Genomic DNA, 27,819 nt, shown 5'->3' with positions numbered 1-27,819 from the left:
TTTATGTTTGTGTTCACGTGTGTATGTGTCCCTCAGTCTTTGTGCATATCTGTTGGCATCGCTCTCCCTCTTACTGTATCAGTGTACGCATAGGCCTCTTTTCTGTCTCGCTAACCTCCCACTTCTCCTTCTCCAGGAGCTCTGGTAGACCAGGGTGTATTTGAGGAGCTGGCCAGGGAGTACGTCCCTGAACTCTACGACTGCATGCAGGACCTGGGAGTCATCTCTACCATTTCCCTCTCCTGGTTCCTCACCCTGTTCCTCAGTGTCATGCCCTTCGAGAGTGCCGTGGTGGTGGTCGACTGCTTCTTCTACGAGGGCATCAAGGTCATCTTCCAGCTGGCGCTCAGTGTGCTGCACGCCAACATCCACCAGCTGCTGGGGGCCAAGGATGACGGAGAGGCCATGACCGTGCTGGGAAGGTGAGGACGGTTGGGGGTGGAAGACCGACAAGGGGCCAAAGATACTAAAACAGGGTTTTTCAATTTCGGTCCAGGAGGACAGAAACACTTCTTGATATGTTTCTACCTGGTAGTTAATTGTATTCACCTGGTGCACCAGGTCTGATGAAAACCAGAAGGGTTTTAGCCCTGCAGTACCAGAATTGGAACAGCCCTGGACTAAAGGGACATGACTGGTAGGCCAACTCGTGACTGGAACACTGAACCTAACCTAAACTAAAACCCTAACCTTTGCCCTGACCTTAATCCTAACCGTAACCAATTAGGTCATTCAACATGAGTTTGCTGGACAGTCATGCTACTTTAGTAAGAGCAGACCCCATGAGTCAGGTCAAATTATTTTGGCGGCAGTGACACGAGATCTTCATCTTGTTTTTAAACGCCGCAATAACAACGCTTCTTAATTCAATTAAAGCTTGATATTGATAAGCTGTCAATATGAAGGATTTGGTTGTGATAACCTTTTTCATAGAGAAGCCTTTATTCAAGGAATATGCTTGAAACGTTTGTAGGTACCTGGACAGCGTGACCAATAAGGACAGCACCCTGCCTCCCATCCCCCACCTCCATTCCCTGCTGACAGACAATGGGGATCCCCACCCGGAGGTGGACATCTTCAAGCTGGTCCGTAGCTCCTACGAGGTGAGTCTTCACACCATGACCAGGGCACTGTCCCATCCACCCGTCATGCAATCATTCCTTCAGTCTGTCAGAGATGGTGTCAATTTCAATTCAGTCAATTAAGTTGAAATGGAATTCAGCCCAATCCTGCTTCCTAGACCCAAGTGTATTCACTGGTAGAACTGTCACTCTGTTTTGACCTTTACTCTGGCTGGTGATTATGCAGTCTCAGTGGATATCCCAGCCGTAGGATAGCAGCAGTGTTGACCTCTCTCTCTGTCCCGTGTGGCTGTTTGTAGAAGTTTGGCTCCATCCGGGCAGACGTGATCGAGCAGATGCGCTTCAAACAGAGGCTAAGGGTCATCCAGACCATCGAGGACACCACCAAACGCAACGTGGTAACGACCCCTGCTATCTCGCACACTGTATGGTACACCAGATGTTGGGTGTGGAGGATTTCAAGTCATTTTAAGCCATTGTTTCTGATTTGTATTCAATGCTGGTTAGTTCTGATCTCCTCCACTGTTCTTTCAGGTCAGAACCATTGTCACAGAGACCGCTTTCAGCATCGACGAACTGGAGGAGCTCTACGTTCTGTTCAAGGTGAGTGACAGCCATACTGTAGCCAATAGGGACTTACCTCTAACCAATAGGAACTTAAAGGAACTCATCTCTTCCTGTATTGCTTTTCCTCAGCCTCCCTTTCTCTTTGGCAGGGCGTCTCATTTCTCCTAACTCTCACATAGTGCCCTGCTGCCACGGCAATGCTGAATTATGGGCTATAATTGGAGCGGGGACTTAATATCCATAGAGACAGACCTAAAACCCTGGCAACAGCATTTCACTCGTCACCCATTAACATAACGTACGCTCACTGCTCAGTCCTGTTAGAGGACATGGAGAAAGACGGATGAGTCTTCAGCACACTTCTAATGGTCAGGGGTGCTGGTATAAGATGTGAGAAGTAGAGGACTTTTAATACCCAATGTTGTGCAATGTTCACATTGTTCTCTGTTGACATCAAGTACTTATCCATTAGAAATATTGTGCAAAGCAATTCAGTGGTATCTATATGCATTTCCTCACCGTGGGCGACCACATTTCCCCACATTTAGCATAGGTATCACCATTCGGTCTAATTCCACCTCACCTCGCTTCTTTATACTTCAAAATGTTCTAGAAAACTGCTATATATATATTTCTTTCATTCACATTAAAACCCTGTTGAATCTATCAAATCTATTTCTACCATCTTCATTCTCCAGGCGGAACACCTGACCAGCTGCTATTGGGGCGGAACGGGTGGCAGCAACCCCACGGAGCGCCACGACCCCAGCCTGCCCTACCTGGAGCAGTACCGCATCGACCTGGAGCAGTTCAGGGGGCTGTTCTCCCTGCTCTTCCCCTGGGCCCCTGTCAACGGGGCCCACGCAGACCCCCTGGCCTTGCGCTTCTTCAGGCTCCTGGACCATAACGGAGACTCTCTGATTAATTTCCGGGAGTTTATTAGTGGACTGAGTGAGTATTGGTGGAGGTGGGTGAGAGGGTGTATCAAATAGAAGTTGACGAATGATTGTAGCAACTGGTCAAAATGGATATTAAGTCTTTATAGACATAATGAAATGTTATGACAAATTATCGCATCTATGGTGTATTTCAGGTGTTTTATGCCATGGGGATCTGACTGAGAAACTGAAGCTCCTGTACAAGATGCATGTAATTCCTGGTAAGTGTGTGTGTGTGTGTGTGTGTGTGTGTGTGTGTGTGTGTGTGTGTGTTCTGTTCACAGAGAGAAATCTATACTCCTTATATACTGTCATAACTGAGTGAGGGGGAGGATGTTTTCAGGATAGGGGATTGGATTTATTTACTGTAAAGGAGGAAAGATGAATTATTTTGTTCTCTCCCTCGCTTGGTTGAGCATATGGAGCACCAACCGCAGCTTTCCTTCTCAAGACTCACACAGCAGTATTTTAACTCGGCTGGAAATCTACCTCTCAATTAGAAGAGCTTTCATGACTCTGGCTCAGCTCGCGTTAATTCCCTGTATAACGGCAAAGCCTGAAGCAGCTATTGTTTTGGTTCTCGGAATGATGGGGTTAGCTTTTTTCCTTTGCCAGCCACAAAGAAACATGGAAACATCGTCTCTGACAGAATGATATATGTTGAGAACTAACAGATGTTTAGCGAGAAGAGGATACAGAAATGACTGATAAAGGCATTGATTTCAGACTTATGATCAAACATTGGGATGTGTGAGGCCTCGATGGAAAGATGATGATAAATGGATACAATTTCTATTGCACTTTTTCAACTGCAATGTTTGAGGCGTTATGATAACGCCCCTTACAGCACTTTGAGCATCTGGAAAGGCGCTATATAAATGCTATCAATTATAATGACAATGATAAGGCCCAAAATGTTGCATCTTCCTGTCCCCTCCCAGAGGTGACCCATGAGCAGGAGGAGCCAGACTCTGCCTTCGAGGCCACCCAGTACTTCTTTGAGGACATCACCCCAGAAACTTCCATTGGTAGGCCATGTCCTCATCAACACGCCAGAGGTTACACAATGTTTGCGCCCCAAATTCCATCCTTTTCCCTATATAGTGCGCTAATGTTGACCAGAGCCTTATGTGCCCTCAATCACAGTCACACTCATGGCATGCATCAACCTATTTCAACCTCTCACCTTTTTTTCTTCTTCTTCAGATGACTTCCTAATGTGTCCTTTGACCTTTGCACTCTTAACCCTTCCCTTCCTCTAGGCCTTGACCCCAAGTGCAAGAACGAGAAGGATGATGGCTTTGTCAGGGTCACGTTCAAGACTGAGAAAGGTACACACGGCTATAAAACAGTTATGAGACGTGTATCTATCGCTGGTTTGTAAATGCTCAAATCTAAATGATAATACCGTAAGCCACAATGTCTACTGTTCCTGTTCCTTTCTTTGTTTGTTGCAAAGGCCTTTATTTACTGTACCTCAAGAACGCTCATCTCACTGGAAGGAAGTTAGCTGTAGCTAACAGGGTTGGGGTCAATTCCATTTAAACTCAGGCAATACAGGAAGTAAAGAAAAATTCCAATATCAATTCCAATTTCCTAATTTCCTCCTATGAAAGAAAAATACTTCCTGAATTGACTACACTGAAATGGAATTGACTCCAAACCTGGTGCTACTACTCACAGAGAGGGAAAAGAGGGGTGGGCTCTCAGCTGATCATTCAGGTACAGTCCCCGTTGGTGTCTCAACAGGCCCAGACACTTGCACCATCGTTGGTCTTTAGGGCTGGGGCAGTGGTATGGCCTCTGCAGGTGCAGTCCCCTTCCACCTTCATCTTGGCCCTTACCTCTTTCTCCCTCCTCACATCTCCCTCCCTCTCTTTCAGCTCACCTCTTCCTCATCTCACCGCTCGCTCGCTCTCTCTCCTCCTCTCCCTCCTATTTGAAATTATTTCAAACCGTTTTTGACTCCACACACACACACACACGCGCGCACGCGCATGTGCACATATCCCAAAACTCTGGGATGAAATGTTGAAAAGCAGAAGCACTGTTACTTTTCTATGTATATTGTTTTCTTGGAGCAAAAATTGTCTACGGTTGCTGATAAGGGACAATATACTTACTGATTTTCCAGACAATAAAATTCCCATTAAAGCAACAGTTCCTAATAGAATAGAACAGTTTCAAAGTGCAGCTGGAAGTGTCACATGTTAAATGGTCCCCAAGCTATGCCTGCATGCCACTTCAGTTTATTCAGGGCATTATTGGTGCATGTTCTCTTACTCATTCAACACTGTCTCCTTGACAACACATACATTAGTTGTTGTTATGGCCTCCTATAAATAGTCAAAGCGTGCCAGGCTGCTAGCTTTAACTGTTAATGGCCACCTCTGTTGTTTCTACAGTGAAGAAACTGCACACGCCTGACTACCGCCACTACCTGAGGCTGTGGAACCAGGGCACCAAGCACAAGCTGGACAACATGAAGGATCTGCCCAAACTCAACCAGGTGAGAGCATTAAGATCCACTCCACCTCCCCAGGGGGAGTCAGTGGAGTCCATTTGATCAATGTGGCTGTGTGAGGCTATGAAATTGTGTGTGTCGTGCCAATGAATCTACCTCTTCCTTCCCAGGCTAACCTGTATGTCTTCCTCTCTCTCTCTCTCTCCTTCAGAGCCAGTTCATAGAGCTGTGCAAGACACTGTACAACATGTTCAGCGAGGACGCCCAGGAGCAGGAGCTGTACCACGCCACGGCCACCGTCACCAGCCTGCTGCTGGAGATGGGCGAGGTGGGCAAGCTCTTCTGCCATTCCAAGGACCAGGAGGAGCAGGACCAGGACGATCCAGAGGAGGCCAAAACCAGTGGGCCAGCCCGAGATGGAGGGACCAAGCCTGCGGTTGTCTTCCAGCAGAGGGGCCAGGGAGAGGGGGAGAAGGAGAGCCAGGCCAGACCGTGTGGCCCTGCGAAGAGGGACGGCAGGGGCGAGCAGCTGTCTGCCATGGAGGACATTAAGCTGGAGGACTCGTCCCCGAAGGACACAGGGACATCGTCCTCCATGCTCATCTCAGATGACGAGACCAAAGACGACACGTCCATGTCGTCCTACTCTGTGCTCAGCGGCGGCTCCCATGAGCTCGACGACAAGCTTCACTGCGAGGACATTAATGACGACACGGTCCTGGTGCGCAGCGAGAACGGGCCCCATGGTGGAGGGGGAGGGAATGGGCCTCACGGGGAAGGTGGGCCCCACGGCAGAGATGGGGGGCTGCCTCACAGCACCAGCATAGATAAAGACTGGGCCATCACCTTTGAGCAGTTCCTGGCATCGGTGCTCACTGAGCAGGCCCTGGTGCTTTACTTCGAGAAGCCAGTGGAGGTGGCCGCACGTATCACCAATGCCAAGAATGTGAGGCAAGTGGGGTGCTCCCTACTGTCTGCTAGCGACTATGACATCTCCCTGTCTGGGTAACTAATGCCTCAATGGAAAAGAGAGAATTTACAGAGACAGACTCTTGCTCTGTAGGTTGACTGCTTCGGGAAAACAGGGAAACATGTCATATAAATGTACAACGTGGGAACCCAGTCTAATCCTCTTTGTTGGGTGACAAGAATGACAGTCTGCTAGAACTGAAAAGTCTAACATTTGTGTGCAATACTGTAAGAGTATAAAATGTTTAAATAAATACCTGCTCTTAGCAATGTATTTTACCAGATGTCAACAACCTGTTTTATCTTTAGGGTTAGAAGATTCTGTTCAGCAGAGGGACCAGGGAAGGACAAAAAGGGCTTTATTGACCTTTGACCTCAAAAGGAATTCAGGCAGAGCTGTGGTGTATGTACTGTACATGTATTAGCTGAGCTTGCTGTACTTTATATGAAGTCATGTATACATGTTACTACTAATAATCGCTAAACCAGTTAGACTACTACGTATCATGATGTTTAAGTCTTACAGACCACCAGCCCAGTCCAGGAGTGGCCTGTCACAGTCCCTGAGGAACACTGCTCAGTCATTGTAGAGTTCTGTTAGCCGCTAACTCATTAGCCGCTAGGCTAATTGACTAACAGCAACCTGTGGTGCAGTGTTACTCGCTGCTAATCTATTAGCTGCTAATTTACACTAGAAACAATGGGTAAGACAGGTAGCATCCGTTAGGTACAATGAAGAAGTGACTGTACTTCTAGAGATGGAAAGATTAGTTGCCGCCGCTTCAGGATAACCCACACTTGCACTGGAATGAAATATGAATGGTGGTGAAAGCTTTATCTGACTAGATGTACTTCTGTAAATTCACTAAGGAAAACACTGTTTAGATTTCATTCGTGTGGTAGCTTAGCCTGCATACTGAACTGTAGAGCACACGCACTTTGTTTTATCAGGAAAAAATTACATTTACATCTTTCCTTTTAATTCCATAAGCATGTTTTCTGCCTTTTTTTCTGTCACTCCTGCGCTCATCGTCAGCACACTCCAAAAGCTTTTTTTTTTTAACAATGTTTTGAACTTTTTGCTCTGTATATTTTTACGCTGTTTTTATATATATTTTTTTGTTCCAATGTGAATGATTTTGTCATGTACAAAGGTCATGATTTTAAGTGTACCACTTCAACTAATTAAAAAGTGTAGAATGAACGGTCCTACGCTACATATTAAAAATGGCTCATGTCTCTTTATGGGATTTATCATTTAGGGGTGCTCATACTGTATGTAGCCTGGGATAAATATTGATGCACTCCTTTTCGACATTGAGAGGGGAAGACATATCTATACAGAGATGGAGACAGAGCACCCTCTGGTGGAGAAGAGAATGTTCCAGAATCAGACCTAATATCCTGTAATGCCACCAAAGATAAGGATAAATGAAGATGCTTCACTCAGGCTGTTTAGCATTGAAAGAATGGTCAGTTCCTGTCTACTTAAGGGGATGGCTCTCCCATAGACATCAATGTGATAGCATTTGGGTCTGGTCTACTCAGCTCATTAACTTCCATTTGAAACAAATAAGGGAGTAGAATATCTCTTCCATCTCTGATGCCACCACTGCAAATACCTTTCTCTTTTCTACCTTTCAGTAAAAGGAAGCGAAGGGTTAATGGCTAACATCTTTGCAGTTCTCTAGCTTCGGCAATGGTGCGCAGTGTCAGCGTGGGAGACATGCTGAAATAGAGACTTTGTCACTCAAAGGTGGTTTGTGAAATCTCTCACTTCTCATTGCTCTGCAGACGCTTGGGGGTGTGGTTCAGGTTGACCAATAAGAGCTTGCCATTGTAATGCATATGAGCACATTCTCTAGCAATGATTAATCCATTAATGTAGTAATGGATTGGGTTGAAGTGTTTAACTGACGTCTAGTTGTAACTGGTCTGCTAATATGTCATTCTCTGTCTTCCTTTTACTGAGTTATGTAATATTGTTCATCCTAGGACCTGAGCAAACGCATCATGTCCCTAAATTAGGGATTCAAAGGTTATTAGAATGTAAAACAGGGTTTCCCTAACTCGGTCCTGGGGCCCCCCTGGCTACACGTGTTTGCCCTTGCACTACACACCTGATTCAGGACCGACTTTGGGGAAACTGATGTGGAACACTGGATTTTAAATAATGTTCTGTGTTAAGATAAAAAATTTGATCTATTAAATCATAAACATCTAAGTAATCATAATGTATGAAGCTGAACTATAGCGTTTTTTTTTTTTACCATTCATCCCAGAGCCTATACGGTAGGTGCGTGGTCTTATGTATGGTAGCAAACAATGTTCTTAATTCCCTCTTGCTTTCAGGATTATTTTCTGTTTATACTCCAATCACCGGTTTTTCCTCTTTGTCCACAGGGGTAATATGTTAACCAATAATGTTCTGTTTATCAAGTTCTCATTCCTGTGTGTTTACCATGAACCTAGGTGGTCAGCCTAACTGCGCTTCTTAACACCCGGAAGCTAGCCGCACCAATGTGTCTGAGGAAACTGTTCAACCGAGGTCAGCATGCGGGCGCCCAGCCCGCCACAAGTAGTGGCGGCCAAACCCTCCCCCAACCTGGATGATGCTGGCCCAATTTTTTTGCTGCCCTATGGGACTCCCGATCATGGCCGGTTGTGATACAGCCCGGAATCGAACCTGGGTATGTAGTGACGCCTCTAGCACTGCGATGCAGTACCTTAGACCGCTGCGCCACTCGGGAGGCCCAGGGTCAGTTTTTCGAAGTCTTTTACGTAAGAAGGCGGCGTTTCTAGGTAGCTGAGCTGAAGAGGGAGAGCTGGAAAACACCCTGCTGTAAGGCAATACTCTTATCAGCCCCTTTGACCTTTAGTCCCTAGTTCACGTCACAACCCTCCCACTTCTGTCACCTCTGCATATTGACTGAGAGGGAAACTCTTCACTCCACATGTACCAGCATTACGATTTGAACAGTTCTGGGACATCAGTCCATTCCAACATGTGCTCAAACATTTTGTCCCCCTAAAAATAAAAATGTTTCATAGTGACATATAACTTATTGTAGAGAATTAAGGTAGCTGCTAGCATGGCTAAACCAGACTGAACACTACAGCCTGGTATGTTTAAACCTCTTCATCAATAGGCAGCCAATTGCAATATAGCCAACTATCTCACCTGGTCTGTCACAATTTCAGCAGGAACACCAGTTACCTTTTGACAGACTGTCATGAATCTGGCTGTTTGCCATTAAACTCACCCACCTTAAGCCCCTGTCCTCCACACCCTAACTCCTATTGGCTGAGAGCTTAGACAAGCCTCTCGACAGCTGGTGCGATGGGTCCCCTGCACGTTACTGATGTTATTGGTAGACATTTTGTAGATAAGCGACATATTGGTGTAATGAAGTGAATGATTACATTCAGTAAACCCATCTTTGTGTTACTGATACTTCTAATATTCATATAGGTATACTGACAGCTGTGGGGTGAACAGAGCAAAAGAGCCCCAGTGGTTCCAAATACTCTGTGGTAGATAGCTATGTAAACTCAGCAAAAAAAGAAACGTCCCTTTTTCAGGACCCTGTCTTTCAAAGATAATTCGTAAAAATCCAAATAACTTCACAGATCTTCATTGTAAAGGGTTTAAACACTGTTTCCCATGCTTGTTCAATGAACCATAAACAATTCATGAACATGTGGAACGGTCGTTAAGACACTAAAAGCTTACAGACGGTAGGCAATTAAGGTCACAGTTATGAAAACTTAGGACACTAAAGAGGCCTTTTTACTGACTGAAAAACACCAAAAGAAAGATGCCCCCAGGGTCCCTGCTCATCTGCGTGAACGTGCCTTAGGCATGGTACAAGGAGGCATGAGGACTGCAGATGTGGCCAGGGCAATAAATTGTGTCCGTACTGTCCGTACTGTGAGACGCCTAAGACAGCGCTACAGGGAGACAGAACGGACAGCTGATCATCCTCGCAGTGGCAGACCACGTGTAACAACACCTGCACAAGATCGGTACATCCGAACATCACACCTGCGGGACAGGTACAGGATGGCAACAACAACTGCCCGAATTACACCAGGAATGCACAATCCCTCCATCAGTGCTCAGACTGTCAGCAATAGGCTGAGAGAGGCTGGACTGAGGGCTTGTAGGCCTGTTGTAAGGCAGGTCCTCACCAGACATCACCTGCTACACAGTCGCCGGACCATACAGGACTGACATAAAGTGCTCTTCACTGACGAGTCGCGGTTTTGTCTCACCAGGGGTGATGGTCTGATTCGAGTTTATAGTAGAAGGAATCAGTGTTACACTGAGGCCTGTACTCTGGAGCGGGATCGATTTGGAAGTGGAGGGTCCGTCATGGTCTGGGGCGGTGTGTCACAGCATCATCGGACTGAGCTTGTTGTCATTGCAGGCAATCTCAACGCTATGCGTTACAGGGAGACATCCTCCTCCCTCATGTGGTACCCTTCCTGCAAGCTCATCCTGACATGACCCTCCAGCATGACAATGCCACCAGCCATACTGCTCATTCTATGCATGATTTCCTGCAGACAGGAATGTCAGGGTCCTGCCATGGCCAGCGAAGAGCCCGGATCTCAATCCCATTGAGCACGTCTGGGACCTGTTGGATCGGAGGGTGAGGGCTAGGGCCATTCCCCCCAGAAATATCTGGGAACTTGCAGGGGACTTGGTGGAAGAGTGGGGTAACATCTCACAGCAAGAACTGGGAAATCTGGTGCAGTCCATGAGGAGGAGATGCACTGCAGTACTAAATGCAGCTGGTGGCCGTACCAGATACTGACTGTTACTTTTGATTTTGACCACCCCTTTGTTCAGGGACACATTATTCCATTTCTGTTAGTCACATGTCTGTGGAACTTGTTCAGTTTATGTCTCAGTTGTTGAATCTTGTTATGTTCATACAAATATTTACACATGTTAAGTTTGCTGAAAATAAATCCACTTGACAGTGAGAGGACGTTTCTTTTTTTGCTGAGTTTATGACAAAATGTACCAAAAGGTACCATTACACAATGAATGGTCAATGTTGCCACATTGCACTGGGATGAATGAAATATTCCCATTAAGTGTTGCATTGTAGTTACAATGTAATGTACCAGTAAATGTGTTGTTTTTCACTAATGTTAGAAGCTGTGCGCTGCTGTAGGGTTGATTTGGACATTGACTTTCTTGACAGTGAGTGGACTTTGGTTTGGCCCGTGCTCCTGTACACAGTAACGCCTCTCTGTGGCTAGTCAGCAAAAAATCTAATATATATGAGGATGCACAACTCCTTTTTCCAGGGTTAGGGCTGGCTCCCTGGGACTATAGTTTGGGCTCTCACGTCTTGCAGTAAACCAATAGCTAGTCAAACGGAATTTAATCCACTGGATTAATAACAATGTAAGTACTCTCAGATATTACCTGTTGGATTTCGCTACACTCGCAATAACATCTGCTAACCATGTGTGTGACCAATACAATTTGATTTGACCAACATAGTTACATTTTTGTTGTTGTTGTTGATTAGACCTAATATAGGTTTTGTAAATCTTGGTTTATTTTTGAGATGTGTTGCACCATTTCATTTTAAACCTGGATTAGTTAATCTAAGGTTCAATCTTTAAACTATGATTAGTTACACGTGTCATAATGGATTCACCATACCAATATATTCTCATTCTATTTCTATGGAAACAAACTAGCACTGGTCATTGATAGCTTGCTAGCTAGCAAATTAAGTTTGAAATACAGGCTATTAAAACTCTACTTTTTGGTCAAATTAGTTAGCTGGCTAGTTGACTTTTACAATCATGGTATCCACAAGAGCATTAATCACACTGAAAATAAAGCACATACACTGACATTTGATCAAGTTAAACCTCCTGCAGGAGCAGTTTAGAATAATCCCTTATCTACATTTTAATTTGATTTTAAAACAATGGAGCAAGAAGATTTAAACTAAGAGCAAAATTAAACTTAGTTTAGAAGAAGGATTCAATTTAACAAAGATTCATTTAAAACTAGGTTTAAAATGTGGTGCAACAAGATTAATACTTAAACCTTGATTTAACCCAGTTAATAAACCTTGATTAAACCCAGTTAATGACCTTGATTTAACCCAGTTTAAACCTTGATTAAACCCAGTTTGAGTTAATCAATGTTGGTGCAACCCACCCCTATATATAACTGATGTTTATTTGATCTGGTTGATTGTATTGATTATTATAATCAATGCTGTTCAGTTGTTATTATGATGTAGTGTTTTCAAATATCACTAAATCCCTCCTACCACAACAATAGGCTACACACTGCACAGGCTATTCTACTTTTGAAACCGAATCAACAAATTGACCGGCATATTTACTCAACAATTTCCTAAGTATGCACAGCATTTTCCTAAGTTCCAAGGATGATAAGAGAGAATAGTTGTGGCAGTGTTGACATCCTTCCCTCTTCCTCTTTCACTGTCTGCAGTACCAGGGACCATGGTGGGAATGAAGCCCTGCGATACACCTCCTACCCTGGGGGTGAAGCTGCTGAGTGCTGGCTCAGCGGCCTGCATCGCTGACCTTGTCACCTTTCCCCTGGATACAGCCAAAGTCAGACTCCAGGTAATGGTTCCCTGTCCACCACCAGCCCTGAAGACGAATCTGACCTCCTGTAACACTGAATTTTACTGGCACCTCCTGTAACACTGATTCTTGTGGGGACATCCGTTAACACTGACACTTGTGAACCCCAGATTCAGGGAGAGAAGGTGGCGTCGGAAGCTACCAAGGGCATCCGCTACAGGGGGGTGTTTGGGACAATCAGTACCATGATCCGGACGGAGGGGCCCAGGTCGCTGTATAACGGTCTGGTGGCGGGCTTACAGAGACAGATGTGCTTTGCCTCCATCAGGATCGGCTTCTATGACAACGTCAAAAACTTCTACTCTGGCGGAGCAGACAGTAAATTAGGATAACAGTTATTAATCGGAGATAATAATCTGTGATGTTACATATTCTGTACCAAGAGAAGAAGCATCATATAGTACCTCAATCATCATCCTTTCAGCACTTAACAAACCCTCTTCCCCCCTCTGCCCCTGTCCTATCCCAGCTGCAAATATTGGTATCCGTATCTTGGCCGGCTGCACCACAGGGGCCATGGCTGTGTCTTTCGCCCAGCCCACTGACGTGGTGAAGGTCCGCTTCCAGGCCCAGGTCAACCTGACCGGAGTGGCTCGTCGCTACACGGGCACCATGCAGGCCTACAAACACATTTTCAACCACGAGGGCATCCGCGGGCTCTGGAAAGGTTAGTCAGTACAACCCTGGGCCCCATTGGTTGATTTCCCAGTAACACCAATCTCCATTGGTTGTGTTGCTGCTAACCTTGTGCCCCATTGATTGTGTTTGTCCGTAGTGGAACTGTTTGCATAGAAAAGACCAAAGATTGTTGTCTATGGCAGTATGTCACTGTCATCCAATGTCAGGGTTGTACAGATATTGATTGGAACAGATGCTGCAAAGTTGATGATCCCATAGGACAGAACTTGAGTGCACCTGAAAATAAAGCTTGGCTTTGCAGGTTGTTGTTGAGTTTTCTAGGGCCTTTTACCAACCGACCTGCTTCTTGTTCACTCCAGGCTGTCTACCCAACATCACTAGGAACGCTCTGGTCAACTGCACAGAGCTTGTGACCTATGACCTCATCAAGGAGGCCATTCTTAGGCACAACCTGTTGTCAGGTGAGTGGGTGCTATTGGTGCATACAGTCACAGCGAGACAGCTGACTGGGCAGAAGTCCACACGCCCTCTCGCTCTTTTGTCCTTCATGTGTCTTGAAAGCCTGATAACAGTATACATATTGGTACATAATATTCTGTCCAGCTATGGAATATCACGGAGCTAACATTTATCTAATGGATTTTTATTGCACCTTTCACAACAAAGTGGTATAAAACAGAGATATGGATTTCCTGCAGACCTCAAGACAGAGGCCTTATACAGTGCGGTGCATCTGCATGGCACTACTTGAACATTAACTTTAGTGTCAGTATTTCTGTTATACATCTGTGTTAATCAACTAGTTCATCTAAGGTTCAATCTTTAAACTATGATTAGTTACACGTGTCATAATGGATTCACCATAGCAATATGTTCTCATTCTATTTCTATGGAAACAAGCCAGCGCTGGTCATTGCTAGCTCGCTAGCTAGCTAGCAAATTGAGTTTGAAATACAGGCTAAAACGAATTGCACTTTTTGGTCGAATTAGTTAGCTGGCTAGTTGACTTTTACAAACATGGTATTCACAAAATCTAAAATCGTTAATCATACTGAAAATAGGTGCCCATTGATATCTTTGTGACAGTGTTTCAAAAGCGCTTGTGATGACCGTTTTCCCACAGATAACCTCCCGTGCCATTTTGCTTCTGCGTTCGGCGCCGGCTTCGTTACCACCTGCATTGCCTCTCCGGTGGACGTGGTGAAGACACGATACATGAACTCTCCGCCGGGCCAGTATAAGAGTGCCATCAACTGTGCCTGGACCATGGCCACCAAAGAGGGACCCACGGCCTTCTACAAAGGGTGAGCTCACAGACAGTCACACACACTGTACAAACAGACCTGTGTCCATCAGTCTGTTGATAGAACAAGGCAGTTGGATGTAGTTGTACATTTTAGAGTGCTCAATGATATATAATTGATTTAGCTGTTTTGGGTGGTTACCTTGACACAGTAACTCTACCAGAGGAGGCTGGTGGGAGGAGATATAGGAGGACTGGCTCATTGTAATGGCTGGAATGGAATCAAACATATTTAAACCACGTTGGACTACGTTCCATTTATAACATTCTAGCCGTTACAATGAGCCCGTCCTCCTATAGCTCCTCCCAGCAGCCACCTCTGAACTCTACTAAGCAAAACTTTGGAGCATTCGCAGGGATCTTTAGTTGAAATTCTCTCCCAGACAGGCCAACTAACGTTTAATTTGTCCTCTCTTGTTCCCTGTAGATTTGTGCCCTCGTTTCTAAGGCTGGGCTCATGGAACGTTGTGATGTTCGTGTCGTTTGAGCAGCTCAAGAGAGTCATGATGGTAGGAAAGAAGAAGATGGAGGACAAGAGTTAACTTCATTCCTACGTGCAAAGAGCCCTTTACAATGATGGATTGGCAAGCGCACAAACCCTAGCCATATTGAGTTGGACCCACAATGTAGTGTAGACTACAGGAATACTATGGACCACGATCCATAACGTTAAGATTCCTATGTGTTTGACTGTCAGCATGTTGTATGAATAATGAGGAATCCTTTGTTAAAAAAGGAGTTATGAAAGTGTATTTGAAGTGCATCTACCTTGGAGAATAGTTTTATTTTCTCTATTTTTATTTATTTTGACCTATACTTCTCCTACGGTCTCAAACCAGTCCTTGGGGACCTCTAGCCATTGTCTATAGTGTATTTAGCACACCTGCCAAATGTGAACTAATCAGCAAGCCGCTGTTCCTTTAAATCAGGTGTACTAGGGTTAGGATACAGTACTTTAGGAACGACTGCTGGGCTATCAGGACTGGGTAGAAAAAGGCTTCCCTTGTATTGTGTGCTTAAATTTAAGCCCCAACAAGGACTGCTCCCCGGTCGCCGATGACGTGGATGTCGGTTAAGTCAGCTCCCTCCGCAACTCTCTGATTCAGAGGGGTTGGGTTAAATGCGGAAGACACATTTCAGTTGAATGCATTTAGTTGTGCAACTGACTAGGTATCCCCCTTTCCCTTAATTACCCCCCAAAACATTTAATAAGTTATAGTTTAATAATGAGATGTTGGTAATTTGCAATATATTGAACTTTATAAATATACTTATTTTGTTTGTCTGTGTTCATTGTATTGTATTGTTCATTACACGCTCCATTTAATCTCAGCCTGACAGCTGACATTCATCACACACTCATCCGAAAACATCACAAGTTTAATTTATTAACACTGGGCATGTGTCAGTCGTTACAAAGATCCATACTGGGTCTACAAAATGTAAAATCATCTTCAAGAAAACCAGGGCCCACGGCCTATAAATAACAGACAAAATACCATACAAAGTCAGCTTTCAGCAAAGACAATATTGTACGAATGTGTGGAATAGGCGGCGGCGTAATAACCAGCGATCTCAGCACCACCTATTGAAATGTATTGACAACAATGACGGTATCAATTCAAACGCATTAAAACATGCACAAAGCTTTCAGTGTCTGAGTATGTAGTACAACCATTGAGCGTTAGGTAAACAAATTATTCCTTAGTTTTAAGTCTACTACGATATAAATTCCCTCTCTGGACACATATTTGATTCCTGAGCAAGAAGGACAAATACGAGAATGAGTAGGCAACGTTATTATGAATACATGCGAGACGGCACTTGTTGACTTTGTTAAATAAATTCAAACCTAGTTACCAGCTAGTTAATATTATTCACCAATCTCCATTTCCTATAAAACGATTGTGTAATTCCTTTTCATGCCCACTGAAAAGTACACAGCCCATCAACTACGTAGAACTAGTGCCCTAATATTTTATTTCCCCTTTTTTAATATTTTAAGCAATGGAATGGTCATTATTTGAGGCAGAGGGTTGAATTCCAGTCTCCTGGTCTTATTTCTAAAAGCTACTAAAGTCACTAATTTATACAATAAAAAAAGGTGTGTAGATTGGGTCTAAACTAAGATCGAAGGGATAGCTAGCTCAAAATGTCCATTATAGATTTGGAAGTACGCTGTAGTGTATCGAGGTTCTGGTGGTCCCAATTAGGTCCAGGCGAGACCCGTTCAGTCGGTTGGTCGGTCAGTTACTTCTTGGACTATCCGTCATGGTGAGGGCGACGGCGGGGTCCAGTAGTTGAATCTTGATATTGTCGTGGAACTTTTCCCTGTAGTGGTTGAACTCCATGATGCTCTCGGGCTCCTCCTCCACCCAGAACTTATCAAACTTGTACACCAGGTAACCTGAAGCAGGGAGGCCAAGACAGAGTTAGGGGTTTAGGTAACCTGAAGCAGGGAGGCCAAGACAGAGTTAGGGGTTTAGGTAACCTGAAGCAGGGAGGCCAAGACAGAGTTAGGGGGTTAGGTAACCTGAAGCAGGGAGGCCAAGACAGAGTTAGGGGGTTTAGGTAACCTGAAGCAGGGAGGCCAAGACAGAGTTAGGGGGTTAGGTAACCTGAAGCAGGGAGGCCAAGACAGAGTTAGGGGGTTAGGTAACCTGAAGCAGGGAGGCCAAGACAGAGTTAGGGGGTTAGGTAACCTGAAGCAGGGAGGCCAAGACAGAGTTAGGGGGTTAGGTAACCTGAAGCAGGGAGGCCAAGACAGAGTTAGGGGTTTAGGTAACCTGAAGCAGGGAGGCCAAGACAGAGTTAGGGGGTTAGGTAACCTGAAGCAGGGAGGCCAAGACAGAGTTAGGGGGTTAGGTAACCTGAAGCAGGGAGGCCAAGACAGAGTTAGGGGGTTAGGTAACCTGAAGCAGGGAGTTGTCCCCTATGCTACTGACAAACAGAGTTGAGCGCGATTAGCATACACTTACAGAACAGCTGATGGAGGTGCTGCAGTTGGGGTCTCCCAGACACAGTGTTGTAGAAGTGGGGTTTGAGAGCACCACTCTTCAGTAAACTGTACACCATTTCCGTCAGGTTGATACCCACTATGGCATAGGAGTACCTGAAACATGACACACACATGCTAATCATTAAAAGGCTATAAATGTTGTCAAAGTAGGTTTACTTTGGGTGTGCTTGTTTTAGATTGTTTGGTGCCCAGGTGGGCAGAGGTTTCACTTTAGGACTAATGGAAAAGGCTCAAATGTGGAAACTCCACCCACCCAGTACATTGGGCAAGCTAAAACGAATGCAGCTATTGATGAGTGAATATACTGAAATGTGCAACAGAACCATAGCTGACATATAAAGAACAGAGTTCAACAGGCCAGTCAACTCCTAAAATGAGGTAATTACGTAATCCTAACCCCAGTTTGGGATGGTTTGCGTGGGACAGCACTTGCCGAGCCTCTTCAGTGTAGTTCTCACTGAAGAACCTGTAATAAACAAGATACCGAATTTTAAAAAGTTAAGAAATCGAGCCTAAACTTGAGAAAAAAAATATACAACTTTTCAGAATACTGATGAGCAAGGTAAGATTGTTCAGGACTGGACAGTCATTCAGACAACATAACTCACACAAGGTTGGTTAGGCCCAACATGCCCATTCCTCGGAAGTCAGTCTTGGGGTCATCGCCTTGGAAACCAATGTCGCCCCACTGTTTGGTAACTCTGGACTCCAGTTTGACCTCGGGCATCAACAGGTCCCATAACTGTAGATTCAGACAAGTCCATTCCTGTTAATACTTTACACTTACCTTAAATAGAGATGATATTAAAAAGTTTGAAACAGTCATGTTGAATCATCTCACCCAGAAACCTTCCATTGCTCCATGCTAGTCATTGACATTAAAAGAAATGAACGGCCGAAGTACCTTCAAAAGCATTTCCTCATGTTGGACTTTATCCGAGTCAAAAGTCTCCTTCCTCAACTCTTCCACAGACGTGAATAAATTCCTGTATCCTGTTATTTGTAAGAGACACAGCTTCAGATTCACCTTAAACCTAGGACCAAAGAGACACACACATTAGTCATCAATATATATCATATAAAATAATATATAGAAAATATGAATAAAACAGTAAAAGGGTAAGAAGACTGACGTGGGATCCCTCTGCGTTTTGACATTCTTTTCCCTCATGACAAGATCCAGATACTTCTCCAAGCCGTCCTCCTCCACGTCCACAGCAGCTCTTAACAGCTGGAGAGGGAAGGAGAGAGGAGGAGAGAGGGAGGTGAAAAGGAAGGAGGGACAGAGGAGAGAGATGGTGTGATTAGGCATCTCATCCATGGTAATAGCTCAGAGTTTGTGTTAGTACTTCTCCTACAGGCTATGCCGTCATAACACACACGATGATCACAGAGGTCAGATGATGGAACAACCAACTATGTATTACCTACTGCCTTAACTTCGAATGGGGGAAATGCCATAGTACCAGAGTGATGCTGAGAATTGTTCCCTTTAAAATGTATGCCAAACAAAAACGAATATTTGCAAAGTTAAGCAAACCATACCACTATGCACAATGACGACTTCCAACAGTGCAGATGCAGAGGTTTGGTAAGTGAATGACGACACCAACAGCACAAACCGGCATTTTATTACCAAACTTTGCATCTGCACTGTTCAACTAAATGTGTTTTTGTAAAATATTCTGTGGAAATTGTTAAAAGTAGTCGTGTGCATAGAGTTGTATGTTTTGTTTAACTTTGCAATCATTGGTATTTGTTTGCCATTCATTTTAAAGTGAAAAAAATCAGTCTCCGCATATCTCTGTTACCATGGAAATGCCCATGAACTGTTGATAAGAATGTGCTTAGTATGACAAGAATAACAACCATCGCTGTACTGATCAATGGATTTCTTAAGTGGGTTAAATGTAACAGTTGATTGTGGTTGTCTGTATGATAACTAGTCAACCATGCATTCCTGCTTCAGTAAAAATCAAGTGAAAGGAATGATTTCCAACATTTACCTTAGATTTGGAGTTCTTGAGTGAGTATTCTGAATGAAGAAAAATCAAGTGACAGGTTAAAATGATAATGAATAGCACAACTGACAACTTGTTTTTCGTAAGGGTTGGGTAGTGTTCATTAGGCATCGAATGGAGGAAAAACAGGGAGGGCTATCTGGACTTGTCCAATTAGAGATGCCAATTATTGTTTTTCCGTAACAAAACATGTTCTGTTGCCCTAATGAACACCATTTAGCTCTAGAATGTAACCTCACCTGCTTTTGTTGTCCTGGGCGCCCCAGGCTTGTAGCCAGCACAAATCCTTTGCAGCTCGCATTTCCCTGTCACCTGTCTGATGAACCACTTCAGCCAGTATCTAAGGAAGGACGTGTAGAAGTATCCCCAGATGCTGCCGAACATGGTCTACAACACAGACATGTCAGCAAGAGTTCCAAATACAACAAAGCAAGTGAATAACACCATAATCATAGGAGTCATCCAAGACACATACTGGTAGGACAGCAATGGCGAGCCATGCCTCTTCTTCGAGACATTGACAAATGAGCACCCAAAAAGATTCCCATGTACTCCAGACAAGCCTATCGATTTATCCTTTAGTTGAACACCGTGCAATGGAATTAATGGCTGAAAACAAAAATCCAGCGATGGTAATGTCTCTGTAGTAGGAGTTAGCTATTGATACCTTCAAGCTATCAGTCTTTAAAGTACTGCAGGACCTCCCCAAAAACAATCATTGGCTACTTTATACAAAACCCCATGTTCAATGGGAACGGTTGATACAATCACTGAAAAGTTACCGTAGCAGTAACTTTCCACGGTGTCCCCCTCCCAAATTATCTAAATCTAACTGCAAGTATTTCACAATCATTGATTTGCTTGCAAGCCATCTGTTGAATGCTGTTCCAGGACAGTCATTTACTTAGCTAGGAGACCAGGCGTGATTTATTTAGCCAATTAGTGAGTAGTACAGCCTAGAAATCAGGTGCAGGCTGTGGCACTGCTGAACCAGGATTGCCAGTGAGTAGAGGTGAAATGAGAGAACACACTGCAACATGAACAGAAAGGCTCGATTGTAATTTGAGCTCCTACTTTAGCAGGTGTCTTTACACAAATGGCTTTTGCTTGGCAAAATAACTGCTTTTGTTAGCCGACTGACAGCTTGTCTTTTGTTTAGAAGATAGTTAGCTGCTAACTAACAGCTAGCTAGTCAGCGCGTAGTAGATCGTCTCAGTTCAGCCACTGTGCCTCCACCGTAAAGTTTCAGCACAGTAGCTTCAGGTTTCTAAGTTAGTTGTTGGGGTACTAAAAAATGTACAGTAATTTCATTGACCGGTACAACACTAACTAGACTAGCTATAACAAACTGACTGTCCTGGAACAGCATTCAACGGATAACTTGCTAGCAAATCAGTGATTGTGAAATACTTGCAGTTAGAAACTTTGATAATTAACCACAGAAAGAAAGTCAACGTGTTAATAAACACAGTTAGCTATACCTGGCTTTGAAGCATTAGCTAGCTAACGTTAGCTAGCTTAGCCACACAATCCCAACAGGTTGTCAATATTTACCTCGAGTAATCAGGTGGTTTATGTCAGCAATTACGCCTTGATTTGAGTGAAGATAGCAAGAAATAGACCTAGTGGTGAGCGTTATTTACTTTAGCAATGACAAATTCCTCAGATTAAACTGAAAGAGATGTGTCCACTGAGGTAGTAATGTTGACAAGTCTTTTGGCTAACCTCTTCTTTGATTAATAGAATCTCGACGCACAAGTGTACCACTTTACCTTTGGCGCCACCTGTTGGGTTGGGGTATGGTGAGTTGATGGAATCCTGGGGTGTATTCAATACGCAGATTCTGTTGCAAAACGTTTTGCAACAGAACAGAAACCGTGTACTCCAAACACTCTTCAACGTGACATACAAGTTGTTGGGTTCTTAAACGGAAGTTTGCAGTTCCTTTTAATTGTATGGTTTCCACGTGTTGCCATTCCAATCTGAATAGTCTAAGGGTTTGGCACAAGCTGCTATAAATGATACATTCTGCTCTAAAGTGAACTGAAGTTTGTGGGGTTCCTTCCAACTTCTTCTAGCTGCTTATTTTTATGAGAGACACGACTGAACTACAACTTGTATTTAAGAACAAAACGGAACTCAACAACATTTGGAGTAAACTTTTTACCTGCTAATGAATTGCATCCATCTGGTGTCCCAGGTCGAAATCCGTCCCCGATTAGACAGGAACAATGAAAAAAACTGGAACAGGCTTCGAGGTCCAGAGTTGAATTTGAGGGCACTAACCTATTATAATAGCTGCATTTCCTATACTTGCCACACGAAGGTGCGGATGTTGCATAGGATGTATGGTGAAAATACTTCCCTAAAGCCACCATGGTCACTGTTCATAGGGATTAAGTTTAACGGCTAGACAAATTCCTTGAATTAGTGTGTTCATATTTGATTGAAGTATGGAATCAGATATGTCAATCCCCCTTTTTAAACACTAATGTTTTGGCAAAAAAACACATTGCATGTATGGATACTTTACCTATGATATAGTTTAATCAATCTAGGTATCTTCAACTATTCATATATTTGAATCAATAATGTATCTATATATTTATCTATACGGTATCTATACATGTCAATAGATTCCGATAGCACATTTGACCACAAACTTTATTTATCACATGCGCCGAATACAACAAGTGTAGACCTTACCGTGAAATGCTTACTTTACAAGCCCTTAACCAACAGTGCAGTTCAAGAAGAGTTAAGAAAATATTTACCAAATAGACTAAAGTAAAAAATAATAATAAAAAGTAACACAATAAAAATAACAATAACGAGGCTATATACAGGGGGTACCGAGTCAGTGTGCGTAGGTACAGGTTAGTTGAGATAATTTGTACATGTAGATAGGGGTGAAGTGACTATGCATAGATAATAAACAATGATTAGTAGCAGTGTACAAAGGGGGGGGGGGGGGGGTCAATGTAAATAGTCCGGTGGTGTTTTTATTAATTGTTCAGCAGACTTACTGTCACGGCCGTCGTATAACGTAGACCAAAATGCAGCGGGAGTCTGTATACTCATCTTTTTTATTGGCAGAAAGAAGGAAAAACAAACGTATACAAAAACAATGACAAACAGTCCTGTAAGGCATACAGCTATACACGAAACAACTACCTACAAAAACCCCATAAAAAACACCCCTACTAAATAGGACCTTCACTTAGAGGCAACGAGGAACAGCTGCCTCCAATTGAAGGTCAAAACAATAAACTAGACATAGAAATAAAAAAACGAGAAAATAGAACATAGAAATACAAAACATAGAACACAACCCAAAAACCCTGACAACACAAAACAAACACACCCCGCCACGTCCTGACCAAACTACAATAACAAATAACCCCTTATACGGGTCAGGACGTGACACTTATGGCTTGGGGGTAGAAGCTGTTGATGAGCCTTTTGGTCCTAGAGTTGGCGCTCCGGTACCACTTGCCGTGCAGTAGCAGAGAAAGCAGTCTATAACTTGGGTGACAGGAGTTTCTGACAATTTTTTGGGCTTTCCTCTGACACCGCCTATTATATAAGTCCTGGATGGCAGGAAGCTTGGCCCCAGTGATGTACTGGGCTGTACGCACTACCCTCTGTAGCGCCTTACGGTCAGATGCTGAGCAGTTACCATACCAGGCAGTGATGCAACAGGTCAGGATGCTCTTGATGGTGCAGCTGTAGAACCTTTTGACAATCTGGGGATCCATGCCAAATCTTTTCAGTCTCCTGAGGCGGAAAAGGTTTTTTCATTCCCTCTTCACGACTGTCTTGGTATGTTTGGACCATGATAGTTCGTCTGTACAGCACTTTGTGACATCAGCTGATGTAAGAAGGGCTTTATAAATACATTTCATTGATTGATTAGTGATGTGGACACCAAGGAACTTAAAACTCTCGACCTGCTCCACTACAGCTCCGTCGATGTTAAGGGGCCTGTTCGGCCCGCCTTTTCCTGTAGTCCACGATCAGCTCCTTTGTCTTGCTCATATTGAGGGAGAGGTTGTTGTCCTGGCACCACACTGCCAGTTCTCTGACCTCCTCCCTATAGGCCGTCTCATCGTTGTCAGGGATCAGGCCTACCACTGTTGTGTCGTCAGCAAACTTAAAGATGGTGTTGGAGTTGTGTTTGGCCACGCAGTCGTGGGTGAACAGGGTGTACAGGAGGGGACTAAGTACACACCCCTGAGAGGCCCCAGTGTTAAGGATCAGCGAGGCGGACTTGTTTGTGGCCTACTCTTACCACCTGGGGGCGGCCCGTCAGAAAGTTCAGGATCCAATTGCAGAGGGAGGTGTTTAGTCTCAAAGTCCTTAACTTAGTGATGAGCTTTGTGGGCACTATGGTGTTGAACGCTGAGCTGTAGTCAATGAACAGCATTCTCACATAGGTGTTAATTTTGTCCAGGTGGGAAAGGTCAGTGTGGAGTGCGATTGAGATTGCTTCATGTTTGGATCTGTTGGGGCAGTATGCGAATTGGAGTGGGTCTAGGGTGTCCGGGAGGATGCTGTTGATGTGACATATATGTTGTGGTGTGTTTAAATCGTAATTAAAAGGTCCAATGAAGCCGTTTTTATCTCAATATCAAATCATTTCTGGATAACAATTAGGTACCTTACTGTGATTGTTTTCAATTTAAAATGTCTAAAAGAAAAAAAAATCTTCTTAGTGAAGAGCAATTTCTCAAGGAAAAATGTTGGTAGGACAGTCTGGGAGTGGTTTGCATGGGGAGGGGAAAACTTAAAACTAGCTGCTATTGGCAGAGAGGTTTGGAACTCTCTTTCTTATTGGTCTATTAACTCATTTACCACATGGTGATGTCACAACAGAAGGCCAAAACTCCATCCCACCAAAGCAGGCTGAAATTTCAGGCGACCTTTTTTAACAGCTTTTACCCTCAAGGGGTATTATCCTTTTCACAGTATTATTATTGTGGAAATATATATATACACAGTACCAGTCAAAAGTTTGGACACACCTACTCATTCCAGGTTTTTTAAAACATTTTTACTAGAATAATAGTGAAGACATCAAAACTATGAAATAACACATATGGAATCATGTAGTAACCAAAAAAGTGTTAAACAAATCAAAATATATGTTATATTTGAGATTCTTCAAAGTCGCCACCCTTTGCCTTGGTGACAGCTTTGCACACTCTTGGCATTCTCTCAACCAGCTTCATGAGGTAGTCACCTGGAAAGCATTTCAATTAACAGGTGTGCCTTATTAAAAGTTAATTTGTGGAATTTCTTTCCTTCTTAATGCGTTTGAACCAATCAGTTGTGTTGTGACAAGGTAGCAGTGGTATACAGAAGATAGCGGGGTTTGGTAAAACAACAAGTCCATATTATGGCAAGAACAGCTCAAATAAGCAAAGAGAAACGACAGTCCGTCATTACTTTAAGACATGAAGGTCAGTAAATACGGACAATTTCAAGAAATTTTAAAGTTTCTTCAAGTGAAGTTGCAAAAACCATCAAGCGCTATGATGAAACTGGCTCTCGTGAGGACCGCCACAGGAAAGAAAGACCCAGAGTTACCTCTGCTGCAGAGGATCAGTTCATTAGAGTTAATGGCACCTCAGATTGCAGCCCAAATAAATGCTTCACAGAGTTCAAGTAACAGACACATCTCAATAGCAACTGTTCAGAGGAGACTGTGTGAATCAGGTCTTCATGGTCGAATTGCCGCAAAGAAACCACTACTAAAGTCACCAATAAGAAGAAGAGACTTGCTTGGGCCAAGAAACATGAGCAATAGACATTAGACCAGTGGAAATCTGTCCTTTGGTCTGATGAATCCAAATTTGAGATTTTTGGTTCCAACCGCTGTGTCTTTATGAGACGAAGAGTAGGTGAACGGTTGATCTCCGCATGTGTATTTCCCACCAAGAAGCATGGAGGAGGAGGTGTGATGGTGTGGGGGTGCTTTGATGGTGACACTGTCTGTGATTTATTTAGAATTCCAGGCACATTTAACCAGCATGGCTACCACAGCATTCTGCAGCGATACGCCATCCCATCTGGTTTGCACAGTGGGACTATCATTTGTTTTTCAACAGGACAATAACCCAACACACTTCCAGGCTGTGAAGGGCTATTTGACCAAGAAGGAGAGGGATGGAGTGCTGCATCAGATGACCTGGCCTCCACAATCACCCGACCTCAACCCAATTGAGATGTTTTGGGATGAGTTGGACCGCAGAGTGAAGGAAAAGCAGCCAACAAGTGCTCAGCATTTGGAAAATAATTCCTCATGAAGCTTGCCAAAGTGTGCAAATCTGTCATCAAGGCAAAGGGTGGCTACTTTTTAAGAATTTGTTTAACACTTTTTTGTTACTACATGATTCCAAATGTGTTATTTCATAGTTTTGATGTCTTCACTATTATTCTACAATGTAGAAAATAGTAAAAAATAAATAAAAACTCTGCAATTAGTATATGTGTCCAAATGTTTGACCGGTACTGTATATAAGACTGCACTCGGACTTTAAGGTCTGTATCACAGGCCTCAGTGGCTGCTGTCTCATCTAACCATCTTCCATGGGCTTCTTAGGGCCAGAGGTCAACCCTACACAATTACTGAGTCCAATAGGAAAGGTGTGTGTGTGTGTGTGTGTGTGTGTGTGTGTGTGTGTGTGTGTGTGTGTGTGTGTGTGTGTGTGTGTGTGTGTGTGTTCAGAGACAACACACTGAAATATACTTTTTAGTTCAGTTCTTTGCACCCCATCACTGTGAGGATCTGTTTGTTTTGTGTCACACGTCTTTCGGAGCACTGGGTTTCCCTGTGATTTACTCCTCCTGTGTATGATAGTTTTTGCCTGCCTCACTAACGGCGCCTTTTGCCTATTCCCTGCCTGTACTTTAGTCTATCGGATTTCCTGTTATCAACCTATTGCCTGATCTCCCGGACTACGTTACTAGCCTTTTCCCTGCCTGTACTGTTGCCCTTTTGGACCCCTGTGTATTACCTTCTGCCTGTCCCTGGACCCAGCTACCTGCCTCCTCCTGTGGTCCTTTGCAATAAACACCTGCTGCGCCCTGCGCTTGAAACCAGCTCTCTGTCTCCCATCGTGTTCATTACAATAACCCTTACCTTAACCATTTTACATTTCAACTTCAATGGGGTGAGGTCAGAGTTGGACTTCCCAAGGATCCCGGGAGCAATGATCCATAACACAGGGACTTGTCAGTGAGGATTGGGGACATGACAGGGGGGACAACACATGGAGGAGATACTGAATCAGATTAATTTAACCCGGGGCGGCATCTTGCCGGGGGCGGCATAGGGCGCCCGCACAAAAAAAATTAAAAAAATATTCCAAATGGTGACATTTGCGTGATTGGTTTTCTATCGCTCATTTGCACGTCACGTCAATGATATCATGTCACCATGTGGGACTGTGGGTCAATTAACCTTGTCGGAGTGGGCGCCCTGATTCTAGTTTGTGAGCTTGGCAGGCTACTGCCTGGGAAGGTCTCCCACTCAGAAGTATGAGATGGGGAGGGGGGCGGGGGTAGGTTGACCTCAGGTCTCCCCACTGGAAGCCCGAGCGGGGGAATCTATCAAATAGCACATCTCTAACTTTGTACACTACTAATGCAATTAGTAATGTAATTAGTTGTGCAATTTAGTTGGTGTGTTTCTTGTTTGAAGTTCAATAGTGTAATAATCAGGTTCTCTTCTTTATAAGTGTGCTATTCTATTTGTGTATTTGTGTGATTTACGGATTTGTGCAATTTTATTTTACTTGTGTGTTTTTTGTTAGGAATAGGGTAATAGTGTAATTCGATTCTCTTTTTATTTGTATTTATATATTACAATTTGTTTCTATTTGTCTTTGTTACTTCTTTTTGATATTTAGGAGTCTTATTTTTGTATATATATTTATATCGTTTTAAATGTTATGATTATTTATTTGTGTTGTTCCGAATGTCTGAATAAAAATGACAGTTAGTGCAGAATGGTGCTTTTTGTTGTTGGGGGGGTTCGCCCAGGGAGCCATAGAAGCTAGAACCACCACTGAGTACAGGGCATAATTAACGGTGCTTTTCCCCTTCAGTGCAAGTGCATGCATAGTCACATCCATATCCAGTGATGGAAATGGATAGTGT

At 43.8% G+C, this 27,819-nt stretch overlaps 3 protein-coding genes across 5 annotated transcripts in view; 2 read left to right on the top strand and 1 right to left on the bottom strand.

The window, feature by feature from the left end:
• LOC115191772 (TBC1 domain family member 9-like) overlaps positions 1 to 7,248 on the top strand; it is a 29,167-nt gene extending 21,919 nt beyond the window's left edge. For both annotated transcript variants that reach the window (XM_029749675.1, XM_029749676.1), the window contains exons 13-22: positions 137 to 422; positions 974 to 1,103; positions 1,382 to 1,480; positions 1,617 to 1,685; positions 2,348 to 2,600; positions 2,743 to 2,808; positions 3,529 to 3,615; positions 3,850 to 3,918; positions 4,993 to 5,096; positions 5,263 to 7,248. In XM_029749675.1, the coding sequence (XP_029605535.1) occupies positions 137 to 422; positions 974 to 1,103; positions 1,382 to 1,480; positions 1,617 to 1,685; positions 2,348 to 2,600; positions 2,743 to 2,808; positions 3,529 to 3,615; positions 3,850 to 3,918; positions 4,993 to 5,096; positions 5,263 to 6,060 (1,961 nt within the window). In that variant the 3' untranslated portion in view covers positions 6,061 to 7,248. The remainder of the gene's footprint in view (positions 1 to 136; positions 423 to 973; positions 1,104 to 1,381; positions 1,481 to 1,616; positions 1,686 to 2,347; positions 2,601 to 2,742; positions 2,809 to 3,528; positions 3,616 to 3,849; positions 3,919 to 4,992; positions 5,097 to 5,262) is intronic.
• Positions 7,249 to 11,325: 4,077 nt separating this feature from the next.
• On the top strand, positions 11,326 to 15,886 carry LOC115191770 (mitochondrial uncoupling protein 2-like). Its single transcript, XM_029749671.1, has 7 exons — positions 11,326 to 11,442; positions 12,517 to 12,653; positions 12,785 to 12,992; positions 13,144 to 13,341; positions 13,673 to 13,774; positions 14,437 to 14,617; positions 15,044 to 15,886. Exons 2-7 carry the CDS (start codon positions 12,528 to 12,530, stop codon positions 15,156 to 15,158), a joined length of 930 nt encoding a protein of 309 aa, XP_029605531.1. The 5' UTR covers positions 11,326 to 11,442; positions 12,517 to 12,527; the 3' UTR covers positions 15,159 to 15,886.
• A 99-nt stretch (positions 15,887 to 15,985) lies between these two features.
• Positions 15,986 to 21,407, bottom strand: LOC115191771 (ELMO domain-containing protein 2-like). 2 transcript variants are annotated; one of them, XM_029749673.1, is made up of 9 exons: positions 21,211 to 21,407; positions 19,896 to 20,043; positions 19,642 to 19,670; positions 18,769 to 18,866; positions 18,540 to 18,669; positions 18,244 to 18,377; positions 18,033 to 18,101; positions 17,595 to 17,728; positions 15,986 to 17,023 (listed from the first exon to the last, which is right to left on the bottom strand). In XM_029749673.1, exons 2-9 carry the CDS (start codon positions 20,038 to 20,040, stop codon positions 16,863 to 16,865), a joined length of 900 nt encoding a protein of 299 aa, XP_029605533.1. In that variant the 5' UTR covers positions 20,041 to 20,043; positions 21,211 to 21,407; the 3' UTR covers positions 15,986 to 16,862. The 2 variants fall into 2 exon arrangements, with proteins under 2 accessions (XP_029605533.1, XP_029605534.1); XM_029749674.1 differs by having other exon boundaries at positions 21,300 to 21,399.
• Positions 21,408 to 27,819: the final 6,412 nt, after the last annotated feature.

The sequence above is a fragment of the Salmo trutta genome, chromosome 4 (genome assembly GCF_901001165.1).
Source record: "Salmo trutta chromosome 4, fSalTru1.1, whole genome shotgun sequence".
Classification (NCBI taxonomy): domain Eukaryota; kingdom Metazoa; phylum Chordata; class Actinopteri; order Salmoniformes; family Salmonidae; genus Salmo; species Salmo trutta.
Note: the sequence above shows the minus strand (reverse complement) of the source record. Positions and strands in the feature narration are given on the sequence as shown.

What these genes read in the sequence shown, in the direction of transcription:
- LOC115191770 (XM_029749671.1), top strand. Translation starts at nt 12,528, where the DNA reads ATGGTGGGAATGAAGCCCTGCGATACACCTCCTACCCTGGGGGTGAAG. An exon ending in CAGCCAAAGTCAGACTCCAG is followed by an intron (nt 12,654 to 12,784) that starts GTAATGGTTCCC and finishes TGTGAACCCCAG; the next exon opens with ATTCAGGGAGAGAAGGTGGC. An exon ending in CATCCGCGGGCTCTGGAAAG is followed by an intron (nt 13,342 to 13,672) that starts GTTAGTCAGTAC and finishes TGTTCACTCCAG; the next exon opens with GCTGTCTACCCAACATCACT.
- LOC115191771 (XM_029749673.1), bottom strand. Translation starts at nt 20,040, where the DNA reads ATGTTCGGCAGCATCTGGGGATACTTCTACACGTCCTTCCTTAGATAC. An exon ending in AAAACGCAGAGGGATCCCAC is followed by an intron (nt 18,670 to 18,768) that starts GTCAGTCTTCTT and finishes CTTTGGTCCTAG; the next exon opens with GTTTAAGGTGAATCTGAAGC. An exon ending in TTGGGCCTAACCAACCTTGT is followed by an intron (nt 18,102 to 18,243) that starts GTGAGTTATGTT and finishes TGTTTATTACAG; the next exon opens with GTTCTTCAGTGAGAACTACA.